Here is a 24,291-nt window from a genome sequence, read left to right on the forward strand (position 1 = left end):
CTGTGTTGTGAAGTGCCAGTTATTCTTACCAGGATTTGGTTCTAAATGAATGTCACTTGCAAGAGAATTGTTTTTATGCTCTTCCCCCAGGAAAATGGGGGCTGGGGATGAGAGAGAGGAGAGAGACAGAGAGACAGGAGGGGAACAGGAGGGAAGGGCCGTAAGCCTGGGGCTGAGCAGTACTGGGTGAAACCCCAAAGCCCTGTCAGAAGAGCATTTGCATGTCTGACACCCTGGGTTCCATCCCCGGCACCAAGAGACCCTTGAAAGCAGCTGCCCTCTGCCAGGAAGGACCTAGGCAGGCATGTGTGCTCATGGTCACACTGCCGTGTGCTTACAGCTCCAAATCTAAATAAACCTGAAAGTGTTTTTCAGGGAGAGGAGGCTGTTATCACATGACATCCCATCTGGAGTCCAAAGTGGAAGTCCTGGGGCTGGAGCTATAGTACAACGGGTAGGGCGTTTGCCTTGCATGTGGCCGAATGGGTTTGATTCCCAGCATCCCAAATGGTCCTCTGAGCACCACTAGGAGTAATTCCTGAGTGCAGAGCCAGGAGTAACCCGTGTGCATCGCTGGGTGTGACCCCCCCAAAAAAGTGAAAGTCCTGCTAGCTGTGGGCAGAACTGGCAAATGGGTGATGAAGACACACCTCTCCATGGTGGTCAGGAAAAAAAAAAAATTGCCATCAACTTGACCTTCAAAGAAGGTCAAGTTCTTTGGAGGTTTTTATATTTTGATTCCCTACTGCCTACCCCCCAGCAGTGCTCAGAGCAGGGCTTACCACTGAGGGGCTTGGGAGAACCATATAGGTTATTGGGGATTCAACCCAGGTCTGCCACATGCAAAGCAAGCATCCTACCCACTGTACTTCCATTGCTCTGGCCCCAAGTCCCTAATCATTTCTGTCCCCAACACCCCTTCACATGGTAGCCTTTTCACAGCCTATGCCCCCAGTACCGGAAGTGTGAGACAAGGTGGGTTGCTGGGGGCCTGCCTTTCTCAGCTTTGCTTCTCTGCTGACATTTGATCACCCAAGGTCACATTCTGCCTGATCCTCTGCTTCTTGCCTCTTCCTTACCGTACCCCCCAAATACTTTGTCCTCACATTTTTTTTTTCAGTGGGGGTAGTGAGCTTGGGGATTTCGGGGTCAGACCCAGGAGTACGCAGAGGCTATTCCTGGCATTGTGCTCAGGAGTGGGAGAGGCCCAACAACTCCCTCTACCCACCTTCATTCCCCAAATCAGCTTCTCTGTTGTCCCCTAGGAAAGGCTTTTAAACTCCTTAGTAGGACAGACAGCCTCTGCTGCCGGGCTGAGGAGCACAGTGGCTTGAGATGCTTGAGATCTGTGCAGCTTTCCAAGTGGAAAACCTACAGTGACTAGGTTGTCACTCCGCCTGGCGTTGCCATATGGAATGCCGGGGACTGAACCCAGGTCCTCCGCGAGCAAGGCAAACGCCTTACAGACGGTACTATCGCTTCGCACCCTAACGCAGATATCTTTAAAGGGAAAGGTCAGTTGAGGGCTCATGCCTATTCTCAATGAAAGCTGGGATGGTTTGTCACAAATTTAGCACCCCAAGGCGGTGACTCAGGCAGAGTCGAACACGTGTTCTCCGGGAAGCAGGGCGCCCACGTCTTCGCGGCGATCCCCTCTTTGCTGCCCCCCGCAGAGCTGCGGAGTACAAACGAGGCCGGCAGGAGGGCCGGCAGGAGGACTGGTCTCCACTCGGCCTGGGACCTCTGGCAGCCAGGTCCGATGTGGCGGACAACATTCCCCAAAACCACGAATCTTTCAAGTCGGGCACTAGCAAACGCCTCCAGGCTGAGCATCTTCCCCCACGCGCCCCACTTTCGCACCCACTCTGTGCTTACCTCTCCCCGGAGGACCGCCCCCACGCTGGGATTGGAGGGACCCGAGTCGGGGCGGGGCCTATCCAGGGGCGCGCAGCCTGACACGGGAGCGGGTCTGGGTCGGGGGCGGGAAATGGGGCGGAGCCTAGCTCGGGGCCCGAGCCTGGTTCGCGAGTGGCGAGGCCTCGCGCGGGGGCGGGGCCTGAATCGGAGGCGGGGCCTGGGATCTAGCTCGCGAATGGCCGGGCCTGGGCTAGGGGGCGGGGCCTGGGGCGGGGGCGGGGCCGGGCGCGGGGGCGGCGCGGCCGGGCGCGCGCCGAGCGGAGCGGCGGGCAGCGGGGCGGCATGGCGTGGCCCTGCATCAGCCGCCTGTGCTGCCTGGCGCGGCGCTGGAACCAGCTGGACCGCTCCGACGTGGCCGTGCCGCTGACCCTGCACAGCTACTCGGACCTCGAGAGCGACGAGCCGGCCTCGGGCAGCGCCGCCTCGCGCCGGGGCGCGCCGCCCGCAGGTGCCCGGGAGCCCGGCCGCGACGTGCCGCTCACTCAGTACCAGCGGGACTTCGGCATGTGGACGGCGCCCGCGGCGCCCCGAAATGCGGCGCCGGGCCGTGCGGCGGGGGCGGGCGGCCGCCGGGCCAGAGCCGCGGCGCCCCCCGGGCCTCGGGCGGTCTACGTGCTCCCCGTCGGCGATGCGGACACGGCGGCGGCAGCCACCACGTCGTACAGGTAAGGGGGCTGGGGGCTGGGGGCTGCGGCCGGCAGCCCCTGGAGAGCCTCCCGCTCGCCCCTGCGGCCCGGGCACCGCGGGCGCGTTCGCAGCGCCCCTGCGCCCCCAGCCCGCGCCCCGCCGGCCTCCCACCGCGCGAAACCGCCTTGCACGCCGCCGCCGCCGCCCAGCCCCGGGGCCCGCTGTCTGAACCTGGGGGGTGAGGCCTAGGCGCCCTTCTCCCGCCCACCTTGGGAGCCCCCTGCGAGGGCGGCCCCTGTCTTGGCCTTCTTGAGGGCAGGGGTGAGGGTCCCGCCGCTACGCACCCGGTCGCTGCTCAGTTCTGCCCCTGGACAAATACGAATTCTGCCCCTGTGTCCCTTCTCCTATTTCAAAATCCCCACTCGGCAGAAAAATGGGAAATTCCAGACATCAGCAGGGGAAAACGATGCTCTCCTTAAACGTCCCAATCCCTAACCTGCGCTTGAGTGTCTCCGCCGTAAATCCGCACCGCACGTTTCCTCCCTTGGATTCCGAACCCCGTCTTGCTGCTAGACGTTACTGTATAGTGTGAATGTGGACAGGTGCAGCGTTTCATCCGGTGGCTAAGCATGTGACCGTATATTGATACACATGCCCCGTGCTGTTCATCTTGAATGCTTAGGCCCTTTCTGATTTGGAGTCCTTACAACCAGCAATGTCCCTTACAATATCCTTGAACTCAGGGTGCCATCTGAGGTGGACCCCCCTACACCCCCCCACACCCACTGATGGGGTCGGCTGGGCTCAGGGAAGCCCAGGTCAGACATAGGGCGCAGAAATGCTTGTCTGTGGTTTGGTCTTGGATGCTCCGGCCATGGACAGGGCTTACTCCTGAATCTGTGCTCAGGGATCACTCCTGGTGGGGCATGCTCGGGACTGCTTTTAGTGCTGGAGGTGGAACTTGCTGAGTTGGTCACCTGCAGGACAAGCACATACCCCCATACTCTCTGATCCTCCAGTCCCCTTTTTTTAGAACCAAACAGCAGGGCCAGAGAGCTCGTACAGCACTAGGACATTTGTCTTGCTAGTTCAGCCTGACACTGCATATGACCCTCTGAGCACGGCCAAGAGTGATCCCAGAGCACAGCGGGGTGTGGCCCCCGAACCAAATACAAATAAGAAATAAAAAATAAAAGGGGCACTAGAAGGTACAGAGATTTGCTCCACCGGGCACCGAGTCTTCTCTGCGAAATGGGCAGGGTAACCTTTGGGGGGGTGGGGAAGATGGAGGCTGCGCTGGGTCGAGACTCACTTCGCTGTCTCTTTGGAGCCGTTTGCTTTTGGTAAAGGAGACGTGTGTGTGTGTGTGTCCGTCCCCATGCCCAGGGCCGCGTGTGTGTGTGTCCATACCCAGGTCTTCACACTTAGGAGCATGCGCTTTATTCCAGCCAACTCCCTGGCCTGTGCAAATGTAGTTTTACATTTTAGAAACGCTTTTAGGGACTGGAGTATGGCTCAGGTGGCCCAGTGCCTTGCCTGTCCGACCCTGCATCCAGTGCCTGGCACCAGACACTGCCAGGGTCTGTGACAGAAGCAGTACATTTTTGTTTGCGTTGGGCCACACTCGGCCATGCTTAGGCTCTTACTCCGGGCTCTGTGCTCTGATTACTCCTGGTGGGGCTTGGGGGACCATATGTGGTGCTGGGGACCCAACCTGGGGATGGCCACGCGCCAGGCAAGCACCGTATCTGCTGGACTGTCTGTGCAGCCTCTGTTTTCCAGCTGCATCCGAGTATGGTTTACAAACAACCAAGCTGCCCTGCTGCCCCAAGGCACGTGGACGTCCGCCCGGACTCCGGCCCTGAGGTCAAACCTGGGGGTTCCCTCTCGGGCCGATCTGCCCCGGACTCGGCAGTGCCTGCGGCTGAGCTTCGGGAACGCAGATGGGCATGTTGGTGGCTGGCAGATGCTGCCAGGGCCTGAGCCACCCCGGGGTGCTTCGTGGTGAGAAGCGGCAGCCGGGATCTCTGGGCTGAGCTGTGCCCTCCTGGTTAGGCCTGGGTGTGGGAGACGGTCCTGCTCGGCCAGGGGAGTAGAGGATTCGAGCCCCTGAGACCTCCACCCCTTCTCCAAAGGCTCCCCACGGAGCCTCTCCTTGGGGATTCCCCACGAGGCTTAACCCAAGGCATCCCCTGGGTTCTGCACGAGCCCTGCTTCTTTCCAGAAGTGTCCCTCCTCCTCACACACCTGCCTGTCTTCCCTGGTGGTGGGTGGTCCCAGTTCCAGCCAAGGGCTCACCATGAACACACCTCACTTTCCCAAGCACCCCACGCCTGGGCCAGTAGCATGGGGAGCCTCTTTAGGCTGAGGCCCCGGGCCTGCAGCCCCAGCAGTGTGTGTGTGTGTGTGTGTGTGTGTGTGTGGTGGGAGGGGGGCGCTGCTCTGGGGGTCCGGCTGAGGCTCACGCAGGTGGGCCTGGGAACCTGCTTGCTCGGAGGAGCCTGCCATGGCCTGTCCCGGCACTTTCCATCCGCTTGGCCAGTCAGTCTGCTGCTCTCCCGGGTGGCCACCTGTTCTGCTGACCCCAGCCCCGCAGCCCCCAGCTTTGTGCACTTCCTGCCGGGGGAGCCTGCGGCTACTGGCTCAGGACCCACTTCCCCGGAGAACAGGGCAGCAGATGGCGCGGGCAGCTGGCCTCTCGGGCTGGCGGCGGCCCTGGAAGCAAACAGGGCCCGCGCGAGCCCTGGCTCATCTCGCCTCCTGGTACCCCGAGTGCTGACCACACACTGCCCCGCGCGGCCCAGCTGTGCTGCCGCCACGGAGAAAGGGCAGCTTTGTGGCCCTTCAGGCCTGACACTGGCCAGGGCGCAGGCAGCAGGGCGGTGGGGGCGCCGAGCCGTTCCCCAGACCCCACACGGGCCGGGGCCCGAGTTCCCAGGCTTCTGCCCGAGCACCTGCCGCCCGCACAGGCGCTGGCAAATGGAAGGGGCCCGGAGCTTGGGGCTCCAGCAAGACCACTGCCCCCGCGTCTGAGCTGGCTGCTGTCATGGACGCTTGCAGGAGTTAGGGCGAGAAAGGGGGGTGGAAAGAGGGGGGAGGCATGCGCCCAGCCAGGGGGGGTTTTCTGCACCACGTGTCCCTCTAGCATTGCTGGGTGTGGTCCAGGAGGTGGGAGGGGGGTGGGGGGGAGGCACAGGGCCCGGCGGCATCACATTCTTGCACTGAACCTCTGCCCTGGCTGGCTAAGAATTGTTCATGCGGGCCCCTGGACCTCCTGAGCACTGCTGGGAACCCCTCAGTTCCCAGTAAACACCGGCCTTTTCCTGTGGCTCACAGGATCTCACAGACACAGTGAGACCATCTAGGATGCCCTGGCAGGGCCTGGCAGCTGCTGAGCCTCCCCTACAACCCCAGCCCCAGGTCTCTGGACTGCCTTGATGGGTGGTGTGTGGGTCCCAGTCCCAATAAGGGGCTCACCATAAATGCATCCCCCTTTCACAATGGGGCCAGGTCTCACAGTGGCTTGGCCATGGAGATGAGGGTTCAGGGGTCACTCACAGGCTGACAGGTGGCCCTGTCCTCTGCTTGCAGGCAGGAATTCCAGGCCTGGACTGGTGTGAAGCCCCCCAGACCCACCAAGGCCAAACCCGCCACTGTGGTCACCACCCGCACCTCTGGATGGGATGGCAGCAACCCGGGGGCCGGTTTTCAGGTCAGTGCCCGGTGGATCAGCAGGGACCTGCATGTGCTGGTGTGGACAGGGGGCGGCAGTCTCCCTGCTAGGGGCTCCGAGAGGCTGTGGGTGGGGGTGCCGGGGCTGCTAGGCTGCAGGCCGGGAGCTTTCTGCCGTGCTGTGTGGTCTTCTCAGCACTCGGAGGACAGAGGGGGGCAGGAGGGGCTCCCCACTGCCCTGCGGGCCACTGACGGGGCTCTCGTGTTTTCCAGGTCCCTGAGGTGAGGAAGAAGTTCACCCCCAACCCCTCAGCCATCTTCCAGGCCTCGGCTCCCCGGATCCTCAATGTGTGACGGCCACCGAGAGGAAGGCCTCGGGCGGATCAGACCAGAGCCCCAGGCAGCTCGGAGGCACCATTAAGGGGGGACACCCCTCTCCACACGCAGGGGCGGCAGGCCTGGCACAGAGCAGGGACAGAGGGACAGTGACCCTGGCCCCCACCCGCCTCGCCTTCCAAGAGAGGCTCCACCCCTGCCGCCATCCTTCACTTGCAGAGTCTCGTGGCTCAGTTCTTCTGGGACGTGATGCGGCCCCCAGGGGCTGAGGAAGAGGGGCCTCAGGGGTCCTGGGTAGGGCCAGTTTTCCTAGGCTGCATGAGAATTTCCTAGCCTGCTGCCCTCCACCGGACCACGCCGGGGAGCCCTGGGGGCCGGTGTGGCCGTGGACAGCCGGGGCAGTCACCTGCATGGTGTCACCCAGTGTGGCTGGGTGGCCAGAAGCTGCGCCCCTGAGGAAGTCTCACCCAGGGTTCTTTTCCGAAGCAGCATTTCCACAGGACCGACACCCTTAGGTCTTGTCTTGGGGGGTGTATGTAGGGGGGGTGCATGAGGGTGAAGGAGCAAAGGACGTTCTGGTTTCTAACCTGATCCAATCCCAGTCCCACATCATGGCTGGGGCGTGACCCTACACTGGCTTGGAACTGGGGGTGCCCTGAGGCACCTCATCAGACTTTGGAAGACCCTGAGAGACGGCCCCGCGCCCCTTCTACTCAGGGTGCCCACTCTCAGGCTCGGCTCACCTTGTCTCCTGATTTTTGTAACAAATTCCAGCCGGTGTCAGCCTGGGCCCTGCACCCCACCATTCAGTATCTGAAGGCCCGCTCGGTCCAATCGGAGACCATGGCTGGAGGCTGCATAGAAGGGAAGGCCCTTGCCTTGAATGTGGCTGTGGTGAGCTTGAGCCTGGTTCAAATCCTTGGCACCATCAGATGGTCACTGAGCACCACCTAGGGTCACCACAGAGCAAGGTGTGGCCTGAAAGTCAGAGAGATGCAAGGCAAGATTCGGGTGCTTCTGGTCAGAAGCTCACAGGAGAGCAGCTGTGGGGTGCAGGGGTGGCCGCCTGGGGCTGCACAGATGGCCCCTCAGGTGCTAGCACTGCGGGCACAGCCATGTGAGACCCTAAGCCCACACGTACAGGGGGTTCCCGCCCTGCAGGTGCCTGGGTTTGCATGTCGGCTACTCCCGCGGGCCCTCTGTGGGGCCTGGGCAGAGTTAACAGTACAATCTCAGATGTTACTAAACTGCGGAAATGTACGCCTCAGATTCCTTGTTAATTTATTTCCTGGCATCAATGACAAACCAACCCGAGCGCCGTTTCTGTCCTTGACTCTTGGCATCCCGGGGCCATCTGTGTCCCGTGGGTGACTGCACCCCTTGTGGCCCCCTTTGCCGGGGCTGCAAGGCCCCTCCTGGCTGGGGAGAGGTCTCCAAGGGCTGACTGAGCACTAACTTAGGCAGGAGACGGGGTTCCACCCCCGGGACATCCCCACATGGACTGGCTTTGAAGCCAGACTCTGGGTCCTGGCCTCCGTATTCACATCTGTTCCTGCACCTGCGAAGAGAGGCGGGGGGATGGGGGCTCTCTGCGGCTGGCTCTGCATCACTGCGCCGTCCCAAAGGCCGACCCGGGCTCTCTGCAGCTCTGGTTCCCCGGCCCTGCCCAGCCCCAGAGCGTGCCACAGACACAGCGGCCTGGGTCAGCAGTGCTGCGCCTCAGGTGCCGATCAAGGGGGCTCACCCCTTCCCACTGACATGAACTGTGTGAGGGCCCCAGGGGGCTGCGTCATCCAATTTGCAGACGCGCACAGGCTGCCAACCGCAGCCCCGAGTGTTGGGTAGCAGGGGCCAAACACCTCAGTCATGATGATAAACTTAGACAGTCTGAAATGCAAAGGGAAAAAAATAAAATTTTCTTTTTGGGTCACACCCAGCGATGCACAGGGGTTACTCCTGGCTCTTCACTCAGGAATTACTACTGGCGGTGTTCAGGGACCATATGGGATGCTGGGATTCGAACCCGGGTCGGCCGCGTGCAAGGCAAATGCCCTACCCGCTGTGCTATCGCTCTAGCCCCCCAAAATAAATTATTTTAGGTGCATTTCTCTTAGAGATTTGCTCACATCTCAATCCAGAAACATGCTCTTTGCCCTTCTCATAGGTCTATAAATTACTTCACTAAAAATATATTTTTATACCTTACTCTATTTGAAGTTTCTATAAAATACATTTTTGTATTCTGTTAAAGAGCAAGTTAAAAATAAAGAGTAATTAAATCTTTATCTAGTTTCAGCTAAAAGCAATGACAAATGTGCGGAAATGTCATTTCGGTTTGGTGCCTGGCACCCCACAGCCCCCCAGTCTGGCCAAAGCAGCCCACTGAGCCGGGCGTGGCCCTGGTGTTGCCCAAGGCTGCCCCCTCCCGGCCCGCCCCAAAGACTAATGGTAACCCTCATACTGAGTGGCTGCTCCGACAGGCACTGCTGGCTGTCGCCCCCAGCCAGCCAGCCCCTAGCCAGCCAGCCCGGGGGCAGGGGAGCAGTACAGGACCCACCCAGGAGGAGCCCCAAAGTCCAATAGAGCTGGCTAGCCGCAACCCTGCAAGCAGGGGGTCCCTCTTCCGTGGTGTGGGCCTCTGAAAGGCAGCACTTGGGGCCTCCTGACCCTTGCCGGGTGGCCTGTGAGCGGGGCCCTTCACACCGGCTGGGCTCGGGCCATCCAGTAAGAGGAGCTCCTGGGCCAGAGGGACAGGACAGCAGGGCAGGTGTTTGCCATGCTCATGGCTGACCTGGGTTCGATCCCTGGCATCCCATCCACTTCCCCTGAGCACTGCCAGGAGCACGCGCTGAGCATGGCCGGGTGTAACCCAAAAAGAAAAAAAAAAAGAGAAGCCTCTGATTTAAATAGTCCGTAACATTCGTGTCAGTTCACCGTAACATGCTGTCCACTCAGCAGCTCCTGTCTAACGCTGCCCGTGGCCACGAGCTGCTGTCCCACCTCCCACTTCGGAAACCATGTGAAGTGGAAACTGAAGAAGCTGGGAGGCATCACAGCGCCTCCAGCACCTGCTGGGATTCTGCCTCTCAGGCTCGAGGGCTGTCAAAGCCTGCGGCTCTCAAGTGAATGGGTCGGGAAAAGGTCACTGGGCTGTGGGGGCAGATGGTGGTGGTGTGGAGGGGGGGCAAGTCGCAGGGACCACCTCCTGGGCACCAGGAGTGGGGCAGAGCAGGCCTGGCTGCGCTGGTATTTGCTGCAAGCTGTCAGAAAGCAGCACGTTCAGGGGCAACATGTATCCTGCAAATCCTTTTCAGACCTTTATGTAACCATTCCTTGTGTAACTGCTAGCTTCTTTCCCTGCAAACTCCTTTCTGGGAAGGCGTGGTGGGAGCGTTCCTCTCAGCATGGCCTGGCACAGCCTGCCTCCTCGGCCCCAGTGCAAGGAGATCCCCATCCTGCAGCGCTGCCAGCAGAAAGACCATCCTTAATACTAAAAGATTTATTGTGGGTACTTCTGTTACACAATTATGTTACACATTTAGATACAAATACATTTGAAATGTTAACACATAAAGGGATGGTTAAATCACTGAAGATTTCTGTTGCAAAAAGAGGACGTCTTCAAGTTTTCATACCTGGAAGGACTCTGTCCTCATTTGGACCAATCTTCCCTCGGTCGAGCTCGGTCATGGTCCCCAGGACTCGGCTGCCACCTGCTGCCCCTGTTCCTACTGACCTGTAGGCCCCCACCCTGTACCTGTCCTCGGGCGAAGGAAGGGCGGCGGGCTTCTCAGTCCCCGGCGACCCTGCACTCAGACACTGCCCGGCGCCACGGGCCTCCGGCTCTGAGCACAGCCCCGCTGCTTCCCCTGGGCTCGGAGGAAGGCGGCCGGGCGTCCTGCGGGCTCGGCGGCCCTCTGTGCCTGCTCCTCGCCAGTCCTTTCTCTACCTTTAAGGCACTCACAAGTGCTTCTGCAGAAACACTTTTCTTCTTGGGGGAAAACACGGTGACAGAAGAACGGAACCCTAAATCCGAGAGGATGGGGCACCCCCAGGAGCTGCTGCTCCCCATGGCCGACACCGCGGGAGCTTCTCGGTCACGCAGGGAAGCCTTTCCCTGACCCGGGCAGGCTTGGCCGGCCCCCTCCGATCGTGCCGAGACGGCGTAGCAACGCTCCTGGGCTCTACCAACAATGCATTCTGGCTGGCTGGCGGCCTCCGGGGGCTGGGAGGCCCGTCACACCGTGGCTGCCGGCTGAGTTCTGACGCCCAAGCCCTCTCCAGAGGTTCTGGGTCACTGCCGATCACCCCACCACAGAGTGGGTCCTGTCCCTCGGCAGCCAGGCTCTCCTTCTGCCCCCTGAAGGGCCCCAGAGCAGGGGGAGGCACCAGCACGGCTGAGCAGCCACTCACGAGCCTTATGGGGCAGAGAGACACAAGCTGGCCACAATGAGGAACCAAACTTCCATTCTTCGGTGGGGCCCGACCTGGGACCGGACACTGGTGTCCCGCTGAGCGAGTGAGGTGGAAGAAACGGTTTGGGAGCCGCGATGCTCGGTGGCACTCGGGACTCCTTCCCCGAGAGGGAGGCGCCGAGGCAGGCCAGAGTCCGGGCCGGCTTCCTCCCTGCTTCTCCGAGGGGCGTGTGCCGCGGCTCACTGGTCCTCGTTCAGTAACCCCATGTGCTTGTTTGTCAGGAAGTCCAGGAAAGGAATGTTGCAGATGGCCTGGTGAATGTTACTCACCGTGATCTCCTTGGGGACCCTGGTCCAAAACACAAAGGATGCCATCAGATGACAATCATGTCACGGGGTGAGCAGAGGGCTCGGCCCGGCACAGCCCCTTGTATTCGAGAGGGGTGAGGGAGTGACAGGCTCGAGCCTGTAAAGTAAGTTATTTAGCCCCTGCAAAGGGAGAGGCTTGGGGGTGGGGGAAGCTGGGGACACTGGCGGTGGTGGGAATACTGGGAACCTGACACAACTTACTGTGAGCAACATTATAAATCACAATGTTTAAAGAGAGTGACAAGGGGGCTGAAGCGATAGCACAGTGGGCAGCCTTGCAGAAGGCTGTCCCAGGTTCGATTTCCAGCATCCCATATGGTCCCCTGAGCACTGCCAGGAGTAATTCCTGAGTGCATGAGCCAGGAGAACCCCTGTGCATCGCCAGGTGCGACCCAAAAAGAAAAGAAAAATAAAAGAATAAAAAGGAGTAAGCTATTTAATGTACATGGATAAATCTCAAAAACATTATCTGAACAATGAAAGACGCAAATGAGAACATATTATCTCATTTTGGTGATAGTAGGCTGCACAAATGAAAGCCAATTTAAGATAAAAGAAATTAAGAAAAATGGTAATAAAAAAGTGGGAAATGAGGGTCATATTTTAGATAGAAATGTCTGTGCCTTGATAAGGACAGAAACTCATGAGTAAGCATAGATACACACATATTCATGTATATACACACATATTTATCAGAACTGATGGTCTCTGCACTGTTTTATGTGAATTATATCCTAATAAAAGGCAACAATGATTGTCTAAGCTGCTGTGGCAGAACAAGGAAGAACACTGTACTAGTTGCATTACAAGCAGCAAAGGTTTTAAGGAAACTGAAGACTTTGGGGGCCTCTTTTCTGTCTGAAGTAACTATGAGCATCTGACAAAAGGAAAATCAGTGCTCAAGGCGCCAAAGGCAGCGAATTTGATTCCATCAATGCTTTAAGGAGTGCTATTCTCTCAAGAAGACATCGAACAGCTCTGTAATAAGTGAGCTGATATTATAGTTAAAACCTCCCCGATTAGGAAACCTCCAAAAGATATTACGACTTAGTATAGTACCAATTCTATAGACCAACTCAGTAATGAGTCAGGCCTCATTCAGATACCAATGCCAGACAGAAGCCAACAAGCTCCATAGTTTGTAATTCCGTAATTACCAATTCTGCAATTTCAAAATGAAGAAATTCTCTAATAAAATATCCTTGCTGGGGGCTGGAGCGATAGTTCAGCGGGTAGGGCATTTGCCTTGCATGCGGCCATCCCAGGTTCGATTCCCAGTATCCTGTATGGTCACCTGAGCACCGCCAGGAGTAATTCCTGAGTGCAGGGCCAGGAGTAACCCCTGAGCATCACTGGGTGTGACCCCAAAAGCACTAAAATAAATGAAAATAATAAAAATAAAATATTTTTGCTATTATCCTTCTTGGCCATCTGCACACCCATGTTCACCGCTGCACTTAGTACAACAGCCAAGATATGGAAAGAACCTAAATGCCTGAGTATAGAGGAGTCTGCTGCTCTGGCCCCAAGACCAATTTCTAAAAAGAGGAGCCCTAGCTGAGGGGTTTGACAGTGACAGTGTCAAAGAAAGAGCTGAGGGATGCGATGCCTTTCCACAATGCTCTGCACATCGCGGCCACCGTGCTCACCTGTCCCTGCAAAGAGCTGGCAGGCGGGTGTCAGGAGCAGCTATGGGAGGAGACAGACCTCCGGGCAGAGCGGAGCCTGTGATCTGCTCTGTCCACGGCCCACAGCGCCGCCTCCTACCAGAGTGACTGGAGCATGCAGGAGGCCCAGGTTCGAGTCCCCAGCACACACTTCCCGGAGCACAGCGCTAGGAGTTATCCTTGAGCACTGCCATGTGTGGCCCCGGTCCCCAAAATCAAAAGAAAACAACAACCCACAGAACAACCCAACGAAGTCTTGCTGGGGTGACAAGACTGCCCAAGGCCATGCGGCAGAATGTCTGACGTACCCGCCCGGAGTGATGCGGTACCTGTTGTGCGACGTGGCCTGGTACCCAACGGCCAAGGCCTGTCTCAGGATGTCACTCACCAGCTGCTCTGTGGCCTGTGACAGACAGAAGATGCAGTTACTCCACACAGCGGCGAGAACAGCTTTCCAGAACCCTCCTCGCCCAACCTCTGCAAACAGCTCCCACAAAGATCGCAAAGTTCTTTTCTTTGGTTTTTGGGCCTCATCTGGCGATGCTCAGAGGTTACTCCTGGCTCTGCACTCAGGCATTCAGTGGTGCTTCAGGGATCCTATGGGGTGCTGGGCATCACACCAGGGTTGGCTGCAGGCAGGGCCAACACCCTACCTGCTGTACTATTGCACTGGTCCCAGAATGCTAAGTTCTTAAGAAAAAGGTAAAGGCCCATTTAGCAGATCACAAATACCAGTGGCCGTCACAAAGGCCGAGAGTCTGAGAAATCACAAACTGGAACTGTCCAGTGACCCATGTTTCTAAGCAAAGACTGAGGGTCACTTGTGACTGGTGCAGGACAGGGCTGGGCCAAGAGGCCGGTTTTGCCAAGCCCCTGCCCAGGGACTGCTGCTGTGGAGACAGGTGAAGAGAACCCCCAGCTCTGTGCCCGTCACCCCCAAGAGCACTGACAGAACGGCCTCTCCCCTCTGACCATTTAAAAAGCTTCTCAACTGGCACTAAAAATATCATTTCAGAGACACTGGCACAGAAGCTCCTGTGGATGCTCCCGATACTGAGAGGAAACGTGGCCTGAAGTCAGAGAGGGGCCTGGGAGCGTACCGGGAGGTCAAGGTCCTGTCTTGTGTGTGGCTGACGCCCTCTAGGTCCCTGGCACTGTGGGAAATGATGTTTGCGGTGGAGGCGGGAGTTGCCCTCAGGAGAGATGGGAGTGCAGCACAGCTGCCACCCCCTCAAAACAAAACCAAACCCCAACACCGACCAAAGCTGCCTAGGAAGGAAAGGGCCCAGAGAGAAGGCTCTGGGTGTGGCCCCCCGAGCCTTGGAGCAACTCCTCAGCACTGCAGGGCCTGCCCCCCAGACAGCCTCACCCGGCGCAGGGGAGAGGCTGCTGAGTCTGGGGGTCTGGTGCTGCCCTGGCCCGGTCTCTGGCCCCAGGTGCTCCCTGATTCCCAAAGCCCTGAAAAAAAGAAAACTCTAAAAGCCTCTCAAAAGGCCCATCGTTTCAGTGCTCAGCACCTACCTGCACTGTGAAGAGCCGGCAGCTGGCTGGGCCCTGGCACTCTGCCTCCATTTACTGTTTGTTCAGGGGATACTATGGGGCGCCGAGGATCAAACGTGGGTCAGTTGCTTGCAAGGCAAGCACCCTCTCGGCAGGACTATTGCTCTAGCCCTATTTAATTTTTTTTTTTTTTGCTCTTTTGGTCATACCCGGTGATGCACAGGGGTTACTCCTGGCTCACGCACTCAGGGATTATTCCTGGCAATGCTCAGGGGACCATAGGGATGCTGGGAATGGAGCCCGGGTTGGCCATGTGCAAGGTAAACGCCCTACCTGCTGTATGTACCATTGCTCCAGTCCCCCCCCTATTTATTTTTGTTTGGGGGCCACACCCAGTGGTGCTCGGGGGATCATCCAGGGTGATGGGACCATCCAGGGTGATGGATCGAGCCCGGGTTGGCTGCGTGCCCTCCTCACTGTGCTATCTCTCTGGGAGTAGCACCCACCTTTAGAATCATGTCCTCGATGACCGACGCATACACATTCTTGTGGAGGGCCACGGGCTGCAGGGTGATCCCGATCTGGAAACAAGGCAGAACAATAAGACTCGCTCCTCTGCCTCTGTGGCTAACCATGTGCAAACCACTGCACTTCTCAGCTGCCTCAGGACATGTGTGGGGGAAGACGAGCCCTGAAAATGTACTGGACAGAATGCACAGCTCCGGAGCACCCGAAGGGGGCTGCGAGACATGTCAAGATTCCACTCCAGAGGACATGGTCGGGATTCGCTGTGAACTCTGCCTATGAGTGGGGAGCCTGGACTCCAACTCTAAGGCCTGGCCTACGGTGGCTTGTGAACATAAACCGACGACCCCCCCCTCCCCTTTTCTTTCCCTCTTGCTAGTGGAAACAAACCCCGCCCCGCGCCTGGGGTCTAACCAGCTGTGCAAGTGACAGCTTTTCATGGGCTACTGAAAAGCGTCCATGGGGAGAAACCTTCTCTCCTGCCCCACCAGGAGGGGTGGAGGCAGGGGCCTGTGGCACTCGGGCTGGCAGTGAGAGCCGCCCTTGGGGTCAGTGGACTGAGCCCCAGGTGGAGAAGGGGCTCCTCGGTAGGCGAAAAAGAAAACTTGGAAGCCAAAGCCAAATGCCACCCAGATCCGGCTGCCTGTGCTCCCACCCCATCCCAACAACTTGCACCTGGCATCATCCTTCCTCGCCCTGGGCCCCGGCCCGGAGAACAGGCCTGTCTGCCTGGCAGAGGGCAACCCTGCACGCAGTTCTCTAGAAAAACTCAGGAGTCTGTCAGCGCCACGGATGTGTGACCAATCGCCACCACAGACAGCCCCCGACCCCCTTACCTTCTGTGTGACGTCCCCGATAAATTCGGAGCCCGGGGTCGGGGGCAGGTAGAATTTCATTTCCTCCTGCTTCTCCTCCTGCTCTTTTTTGATGTTGACTTTCAGCGGCTCGGCGAGGTTGAGGACGTCCACCTCCTCCTCCGTCTCAGGCTCCCTTTTCTGGAACTGCTGCAGGTCCTCGAGCTTCCGGCAGAGGCTGTCGGCCGAGGACAGTGACGACGGGCACTCTAAACGGGAGGGGACGAGGCTGCTGACACGGCGGGGCACCCACCTCCCCGGGGCGCGGAGAAGGGGGCACTGTCGGGGCGGCTGCTGTGCCGGAGGAGCACGGGTGATCCACGCGGGCACCCAGGCGAGCACCGTGCGTGGAGAAGCGGGTACTGGATCTGCCATTGGCGACAATGGCATCCTAAAGCCGCCACGAGCAGGGCCGTCCCCTACCTGCCAACCACTACAACCAAGCTGCTTTTCCAAGTACTTAAGACCTGGAAAATTCAGATGTGAAGTGGAGACAACGGCAAGCAGCCCCAGTGTCGCTGCTTGGGGGTAAGTGCCGACAGCAGCACTTCAGTGCGCGCCCCACCCCCCCGACAGAGAGGGCGGGCCTGAAGGCGGCAGGAGCGCCGGGAGGCTCCTGGCGACTCACTGAGTAAGGCCCAGACCAGGTGTCAGGGGGTGAAGGGGCTGAGGGGCTACGGCCGAGGCCAAGCATGGGCTCCCGGCTGCTGCTCCCAATGGGCTGACGAACCAATCAGCGCTCGGACACAAGCTCGTCTCTGGGGCCGGAGCGCTTGCCTTGCAGGTGGCCAAGACAATTTCCATCCCTGACACCCATAAGGTTCATCGAACCCACCAGGGGTGAGCCCGTAGAGCACAGAGCTCGGAGTAGTCTCTGAGCACTGCTGGGTGGGGCCCCAAACAAAAACAGGAACAAAACTCAAACCAAAAAACAGAACAAAACAAAAACCCCAAAATCCAACAAAGGGAGAAATGGTGCCGGGGAGGTTTCCTGGCCGGAGCACTGCACTGAGTCCTGTGCCGCAGGGTGTGGGCCGGCGGGAAAGGGCCCGGGGGCACGAGGCCTGCTGAGACAGACCCTGCGCCTCTCTCCCGGCCCCGGCGGGCGGCTCACCCGGCTCACTGTCGATGCGGCTCAGCACGTCCTCGATGGAGTCGCCCTCGCCCCGCAGGCTCTCGGGGTCCGGCGGGGTGTAGCCGTGGCAGCGGCACCAGTGTGCGATGTGCTTGGTCTTCAGGGGGCTCAGGTGGTGGAACCTCGGGTTCTTCTCCAGGATTTCTTGCAAGACTTTTCTCATTGTCATGGCTCTTTGCCACTTAAAGATAAATACATGAAAGGATCACGATCAGACTTTTCTCCGACTGTTCAGACAAATCGATGCTTCTGAGATGACTTACTGTAATAATCCACCCCCCCGCCCCGGCCCCGGCAATTATCTAACCATGTTACTTTATGATTTAAGAGCAGAGAGAAAGAATTTCCACCTAATATTTTTTAAAATGAACAGCAGCTGCCTCGACATGGCGGCAAGGGTGCTTCCTCTGGTCGGAAGCCAGGACTGGAGCCCCCCTCCTCCCCAGGGCCTCGCCCAACTCGCTCCTAGCCCCCAGGCACGTCCCTGTAGAGGCCACCTGTTCTGAGGACCCCATTCTCAAGAGTCACGGTCATGGAAACAAGGACTCAATACATACCTGAATAATTTTTTCAGTTTTCAGAGTTTTGATTTTAATTTTACCCCACAGCAAAGCCACCTAGGTCAGGCATTCATGCAGGAAAGGCACTGAATCTCAGAACCCTTTTTCTTAAAGTGTTCTTAAAACACTTATGTACAAGAAGAGCTGGAAAAACGGTGTACTGGGTGAGGTGCTTGCCTTGCCCATAATGACCCAGATTTGACCCCCTGTACCCCAAGTGGCCACCCGAGCCTGGCAGGGGTGACTGATACCTGAGCACAAAGCCAGGAGTAAACCCTGAGCACTGCCGGGTGTGACCCCAAAACCAAAACCAAAACTCAAAAAAACAAAAAAAGAAAAAAATGTCTGTACGAATCAAGTGTTGCAAAATGATTATCACCAATCAATTCCATAAACAGGGAACTTGAACTTAACTGAGTGGATCTTCCTTTTTGGAATAGTACAGATTGTTTTAATATATTAAAACTCATTAAAAAAAAAAAAGAGAAAAAAGTAGTAGACCTATTAAGAAGACTAGTTTTACAGGCCTTAGAAGAGCCACGTTTTTAAAGGAGGGAAAAAAAAAAAAATCCCACCATGAACTATTTTCTCAGAACAGGCTGCGCGATCCCCCTGCTCCGAGGAGCAGCTGTGGCGGTGGCTGGAGGGCACGCAGCGTCCCCTCTCCCGGACCCCCCTCGTGGAGGGGGCCTGTGTGTCGCGTGGGCAGACGCGGGGTTACCTCAGCAGCTCTCCTTTTCCCAATGTTCCAGCCATAATACTGCTCCACAGACTTTGCAGAAAAACAGCTGGCATCTTCACCTACAAAGCACAGAGCCAGCACACTCTGAATGCAACCGTTAGGATTTCAATCAACTCATTTCCTGGAGGCATGTCCAAAAAAATAAAAAAAAAGTCTCTGCCTGGTTACTGGGTATTTGTTCCTTACTAGGCAAGTGCATATTCAACACGGTGCAGAGGAGGTTCTTCTCTGGTGACAGCCACGCAGCTACCAAAGTCAATGGGAACGGGACAGGAATGACAGCACAGTGGGCAGGGGCTTGCCTTGCATGCGGCAGACCTGGGTTCAATCCAGGCACCCACATGGTCCTGTGAACACACTGCCAGGAGTGAGCTCTGAGCGCAGAGGCAGGAGTAAGCCCTGAACACAGCAGGGTGTGGCCTCAAATCAAGATAAATCAAGAAAAAAAAATTAAAGTAGGAATGGTACTCCACTAGGAGCCCTGGGGACCAATACACCACCTGGTGAAAAACAGTAAAAAGAACAAACAAAAACCAAACCCACTAAGTCAGTATGAATTCTAACACCTTGCAAATGAGTCTCAGCAAAAGTTTAAATCCCCCAAGATAAGGGAATAGTGTATCAGTATTAATTTACCATATTAACTGATTTTAATTGACTCAGTATCCCAAGTAACCCAAACCTTAAGAACCGAATTTAAAAGGTGCCTGTCAAGATGGAGGGCCAGGCTGGGGCATGGGGGACCCTGGGCACACCGGGGAGGAGAAGCTGACAGGTGGCGGGATTGGTGATGGAACACTTTATATCAAAAACCCAAGTATGAACAACTGTGTAATTCACAGTGCTTTGATAAAATACTGGATAAAAAATAATTTCCAAGTAGTTCATAGCTTTGAAAACCACAGCCAGGCAGGGCTGGAAACAGCTCCCTGGGTAGAACGCACCACACTGCATGCAGGAGGCTGTGCTGGACTCCGAGCACGCATGGTCCCTCAGTACCCACGGAGTCTGGGCACTGGGAGGGGAGTGGCCCCTCCGCACCACCAGGTACAGCCTTCCCCGCACCCCCCAGATTCATGTACGTGGTATAAATGTCTTACCTTTTGCGGTGATTAAGGGAATCTTCTTTACTACCGCAGTTAAGAGCTGCTGAATAGTCTCTAAATGGTCTATCCTGAGGACAGAAAGCATTTAAGACATAAATACATGCAGTAATCTCTAGTCCCAAACACATTAAATGTCAGTTTTGCAGCAAAACAGCTGGCTTCTTCATGTAGAACAGCTGGAAACGCCCAAGTTCTAGCTGTGTGTACATTCCTCTAAACCAGTTACGCTGACACGGGTCTGCCCCCCTCAGAAAGCCTTCTTTATGGGCAAGAGCAATTTATGCTTAAAAAGGATATGTTAAGGCTAAATAAATAAGAAAGCTGGTAATATCTGACTACGCAAGTATCATATTTTAGTTTCATACATACATACAGCACTGTAGCATTGTCTTCCCATTGTTCATCGATTTGCTCGAGCGGGCACCAGTAATGTCTCCATTGTGAGACTTTGTTACTGTTTTTGGCATATTGAATGTGCCACGGGTAGCTTGCCAGGCTCAGCCGTGTGGGCGAGATACTCTCGGTAGCTTGCCGGGCTCTCCAAGAGGGGTGAGGTATCGAACCCAGGTCGGCTGCGTGCAAGGCAAACGCCCTACCCGCAGTGCTATCACTCCAGTCCTTCATATACACACATGTACGAAACTAAACAGTAAAAATCAACCCACTGACCAAGCTACTATGAATTCTAAATATCGATCTCTCCATCTAATCCATCTTTGTTTGGGTGGGTAGTTGGCACAGCAATGCTGGAGGTGAGGAGTGATAGAGGGTGTGTCCACTCTGGTGCCCTGAGCACTGCCCGGAGTGATCCCGGAGTGCAGAGCCAGGACTGTGCTCTGAGCACTGGTGGCTGTGGCCCAAAAAGCCATGGGGGAAAAAACCCCCAAAAGTGTGTAGAGTGTGTCCCAACTGAGGATTCAGTGAAGAAAGTACCTATAACAGCAAAGCACATACAGGAAAGCTCAAGCTGACAGACCTCTAAGGCCCCAGGCGGAGGCTTCCCAGGCAGGCTCCAAGTCACGGCCGGCCCTGAGCCACACTGATGTGCACGATACAGACCCAGTCGGGCACCAGGGGTGATATGGGACCCACCAAGGAACTGAACTACACACGCAGGCACTGTGGTGAGCCTGGCCTCAGTGCTCGCTCCGTGTGCGTATGGTGCCAGGGAGCAAACCAGGGGCTTCACACGTGAGGTGAGCACTGTAGGGCCGAGTGACCTCACCGGTCCGAACGCTTCCTGGGAATACCCAAGCAACACCCCTGGGGAGGATGGAAGGAATTACTTGATGACATAGTTGCCCAGCTCCGAGCTCTCTTCTGTTTTCACTGCCGTCGGTCCCTCCGGAGAGAGGCAGCTGGGCCCAGGCGCTTCTGGTTCTGTCTTCACTGCAAGGCAAGAGTGACAGGAGAGAGAGGTCAGGATGCACCATGGGGCGGCAGGCGGGCAAGTGCCACCGCTCTTCCATGGGACTCGGGGTGTGGGGGGGAGACGATGGACGGGACAGGACAGGACTGGGATGTGGGCCAAGGGTTGGGGCAGCATTGTCCATGGCTCTGTACTGCCAGGATGACGGATTTTCACCCCGTGTGAGCAGCCCTCCTCCAGGCTTCGTTCTTGAGGAGGGTCCATCCTTACTCCTCATGCCACTCCTCTGAGAGGCGGGACCACTGTAACTATCTCTGAGTCTTCAGCTTCACTTTCCCTTTGTCCCTCCGACCAAGCGCAGGTGCTGATGTTAGTAAGGTCCAGTGTACCCGACTTTCCTTTCCTGGCTAGCCTTTCCTCTCCGTGTCGGGTGGCTATACGCAGTGCCGCTTGGGAACCATTTCAGTCAAACCTGGGGCTTCTGCGTGCAAAGCACGTGCTCCAGCCTATGGAGCCTCTCCCGGGCCCCTGTGCTGGAATATGAGCGTGCACCTGCATTATTCACATGGACCGAGACACTGTGCAACTGTGCCATCAGCACTACACTCCCCAACCCTTAGGGACTCCAACACTTCAAAGACAAAAACAAAGTCCACCCCCGGCCCCCCAAGTTCTAATACTCCAGTTCTGTAGCACAAATATATTCATTATATTTAAACTTTCCCCACAGAGACTATGCGGTCGATACTGCAGGCTCTGCTGGTAACATCATCACAGTGGGAACTACCTGACTGTGATGTCAGAACACAAACATGCAAATGAGCAGGTGTGGTCAGGTGTCAAAATTTTGTTTGAAATTCAGGCAACAAGGGCTGGAGAAATAGTATATCGGGTAGGGTGCTTTGCCGTGCACGTTGCTGACATGGGTTCGATCCCCCACAGCCCACCTGGTCCCCTGAGCACTGCTAGGAGTGATCCCTGAGTGCTGAGCCAAGAGTAAGCCCTGAGCACAGCCGGGCTTAAAACAAGCAAAACAAAACAAACAATAAGGCAGTGGACTGTATTCAACCAACATCTGCCTTAAGTTCCCAGTAGTTACAAACTGGCCTTTTCTCAGGACTGCGAGAGCCCGGGAGGGCTGAGGAAGCCGACCTGCTGCCCCCTCTTACGGCACTGCTCTCTAGCTTGCCTCTCCTCCCGCGGCCGTCGCAACTGTCACTTCAGACCCAGGGACCCTCCTGCGGACTCTCGGCCTGCTGGGCAGGCGGAGCAATGTGAGCCCAAGGAGGCGGTGCCAGGGATTACCTGGGCCACCCCAGAGTGCCCAGAGGCCTTCAGGGTCACCCTGGTGGTGCTCAGGGTCCTCCAGGACTGTTCCCTGCGATGCCTGGGGGACCAAACCGGGGTCAGTCACATGCAGGCATGAACCTGGCCCTGTAACGATCTCTCTGGTCCCTGCCCTTGGGGGGTTGGTTCTAGGCCACGCTCAGCGGTGCTCAGGGTGAACTGGCCACGTGCAAGGACAGCACCGTCACCCGGTATCATCTCTCCAGGCCTGATCTTGCTTCCTACTACCCAAGGCACAGAAAGCCCACCCACAGGGGATTAGTTCCAGCACCCCCCCCCCCGTACGGATATAAATATCTGCCCACGCTCAAGTCCCTTCAGAAAACAGGGAGGGTAGCGCTTAGGTCAGACGCACCCCACTCTCCTGCAAGCCAGTCTCCAGATAACGCCCTCCGAAGCTCTTAGCCCCCCTCCCCCACTAAGCTCTCTGAGTGCCGGTCTCTAGCTCTCCACAACTAAACATGCTCCTCTCCCAGTGCTCACCCTCCTACTAAGCTCGGTCCCCTTCCACACTCTACAGCAAACTCTCTCGGCATTCCTTTCCCTTGTCCTCACCTATCACTGCTTGCCTGCCACCGGAACGCTCTTCGACCTGATCACCAGTGACTGACGATGTCTTAGACATCTGGGCTTCTCCCTCCATGTCAGCTCTACACTACAAATACCGAGTTCAGTTTCTCGAACTGATTCGGGTGCCGAGAATCCAAGGCACCAGACTACAGCGGCAGCATGCAGAAAGGCTGGAATAAATACTGTGAAGGAAACACGTACCTTTGGCAACAGTTGCCGGAACAGAGCTGGGGACAACTGGAGTCGGGGCTGCGACAGGCAGAATGGCAGGTGACTTGTTGGTGGAAAATGACTGCACCACTGACAGGCAAAAAAAGAGGAAGGACATAACTTAGAAACTTTTTTTTTTTTTTTTTGCTTTTTGGGTCACACTCAGCGATGCACAGGGGTCATTCCTGGCTCATGCACTCAGAAATTAGCCCTGGCGGTGCTCAGGGGACCATATGGGATGCTGGGATTCGAACCCGGGTCGGCCACGTGCAAGGCAAACGCCCTACCCGCTGTGCTATCACTCCAGCCCCATAACTTAGAAACTTCTAAAGATAATGATCTCTGTCATCAGCACCCTACTAAGCTAACAGCACAGAAGTCCATGCAAGAGATGGGCATGGCGGTGCCTTTTCACACAGTGATTTGACATGGTGGGCTAGCTATTCACTACTAGCTTTCAACCGCAGAAAGGGGGGCAGACACAGAACAGAGGAAATAAAAATGCAACAAATCTCGATTTTCCCCAATGCCTACAGTGTCCCCCCTCGACTAGCTTTACAAATGGGCACGCATATTAGAGCCAACGCCCGGTCCGGCATGAGGAGAGGGGGGTGTGGGGTGTGAGGTGTGTGTCACGCATATTGGAGCCAAAGCCTGGTCCAGCGTGTGTGTGTGTGTGTGTGTGTGTGTGTGTGTGTGTGTGTGTGTGTGTCTCGCATATTGGAGCCAAAGCCTGGTCTGGCGTGTGTGTGTGTGTGTGTGTGTGTCACGCATATTGGAGCCAAAGCCCGGTCCGGCATGGGTGTGTGTGTGTGTGTAGAAGGGGGCACACAAAGGCCTTACCCTTGACAGGCATGGTGTGTGCATGTGTGCCTGTGCCTCTGAGTGTGTAGGAGGGGGTGCACAAAGGGCTTACCCTTATTGACAGGCATCAGGATGGTCTGCACACCTCCAGATGTATTGACGCTGAGTGGCCGGAGCTGGCTGGGGAGGGTCAGGACGGCCTGCTGGGGATTGGACTGGCTGGAGTGAATCTTTAACAACCCTGAAACACGCCAGAAGATAAGGTGAAGTTGGAAGTCAGACTCCACCTTAAAATCCCCATCTTCACACACACCATTTCACAGGACAAACATTTGCTCCTTCAATAAAGAGACTCTTCAACGAAAAGCCAGAAGTAAGACGCCAGGGGCAGAGGGCAGATTCCACAGACACACAATGATGTCACAGGTAAAGGGAAGGGTGCTCAAACACAGCGTGACTGAAACTCAGTGAACAGCTCTATCTCATGGTAAGTTAGAACAAACAAACCGACCCATGCTGTGGCAACAAGGTTTTATTTTTCAAGTGTCCTTTATGAATCTTTACAA

The 24,291-nt window shown here is 56.6% G+C and overlaps 2 protein-coding genes across 10 annotated transcripts in view; one reads left to right on the forward strand and one right to left on the reverse strand.

The window, feature by feature from the left end:
* Nucleotides 1-2,143: 2,143 nt before the first annotated feature.
* On the forward strand, nt 2,144-7,866 carry MAP6D1 (MAP6 domain containing 1). The gene is made up of 3 exons (XM_055125162.1): nt 2,144-2,582; nt 6,136-6,256; nt 6,490-7,866. Exons 1-3 carry the CDS (start codon nt 2,200-2,202, stop codon nt 6,568-6,570), a joined length of 585 nt encoding a protein of 194 aa, XP_054981137.1. The 5' UTR covers nt 2,144-2,199; the 3' UTR covers nt 6,571-7,866.
* A 2,170-nt stretch (nt 7,867-10,036) lies between these two features.
* YEATS2 (YEATS domain containing 2) overlaps nt 10,037-24,291 on the reverse strand; it is a 93,501-nt gene continuing 79,246 nt past the window's right edge. For 5 of the 9 annotated variants that reach the window (XM_055125155.1, XM_055125157.1, XM_055125153.1 and 2 more), the window contains 10 exons: nt 23,838-23,966; nt 22,913-23,011; nt 20,712-20,814; nt 19,420-19,493; nt 18,299-18,378; nt 16,997-17,198; nt 15,865-16,091; nt 15,010-15,084; nt 13,312-13,406; nt 10,037-11,316 (listed from right to left, as the gene is read on the reverse strand). In XM_055125155.1, the coding sequence (XP_054981130.1) occupies nt 11,208-11,316; nt 13,312-13,406; nt 15,010-15,084; nt 15,865-16,091; nt 16,997-17,198; nt 18,299-18,378; nt 19,420-19,493; nt 20,712-20,814; nt 22,913-23,011; nt 23,838-23,966 (1,193 nt within the window). In that variant the 3' untranslated portion in view covers nt 10,037-11,207. Of the gene's footprint in view, nt 11,317-13,311; nt 13,407-15,009; nt 15,085-15,864; nt 16,092-16,996; nt 17,199-18,298; nt 18,379-19,419; nt 19,494-20,711; nt 20,815-22,912; nt 23,012-23,837; nt 23,967-24,291 lie in introns of those variants that run through there. The other 4 variants (XM_055125159.1, XM_055125158.1, XM_055125154.1 and 1 more) reach the window with 2 other exon arrangements.

Source organism: Sorex araneus, chromosome 2 (assembly GCF_027595985.1).
Source record: "Sorex araneus isolate mSorAra2 chromosome 2, mSorAra2.pri, whole genome shotgun sequence".
NCBI classification, from domain to species: Eukaryota; Metazoa; Chordata; class Mammalia; order Eulipotyphla; family Soricidae; genus Sorex; species Sorex araneus.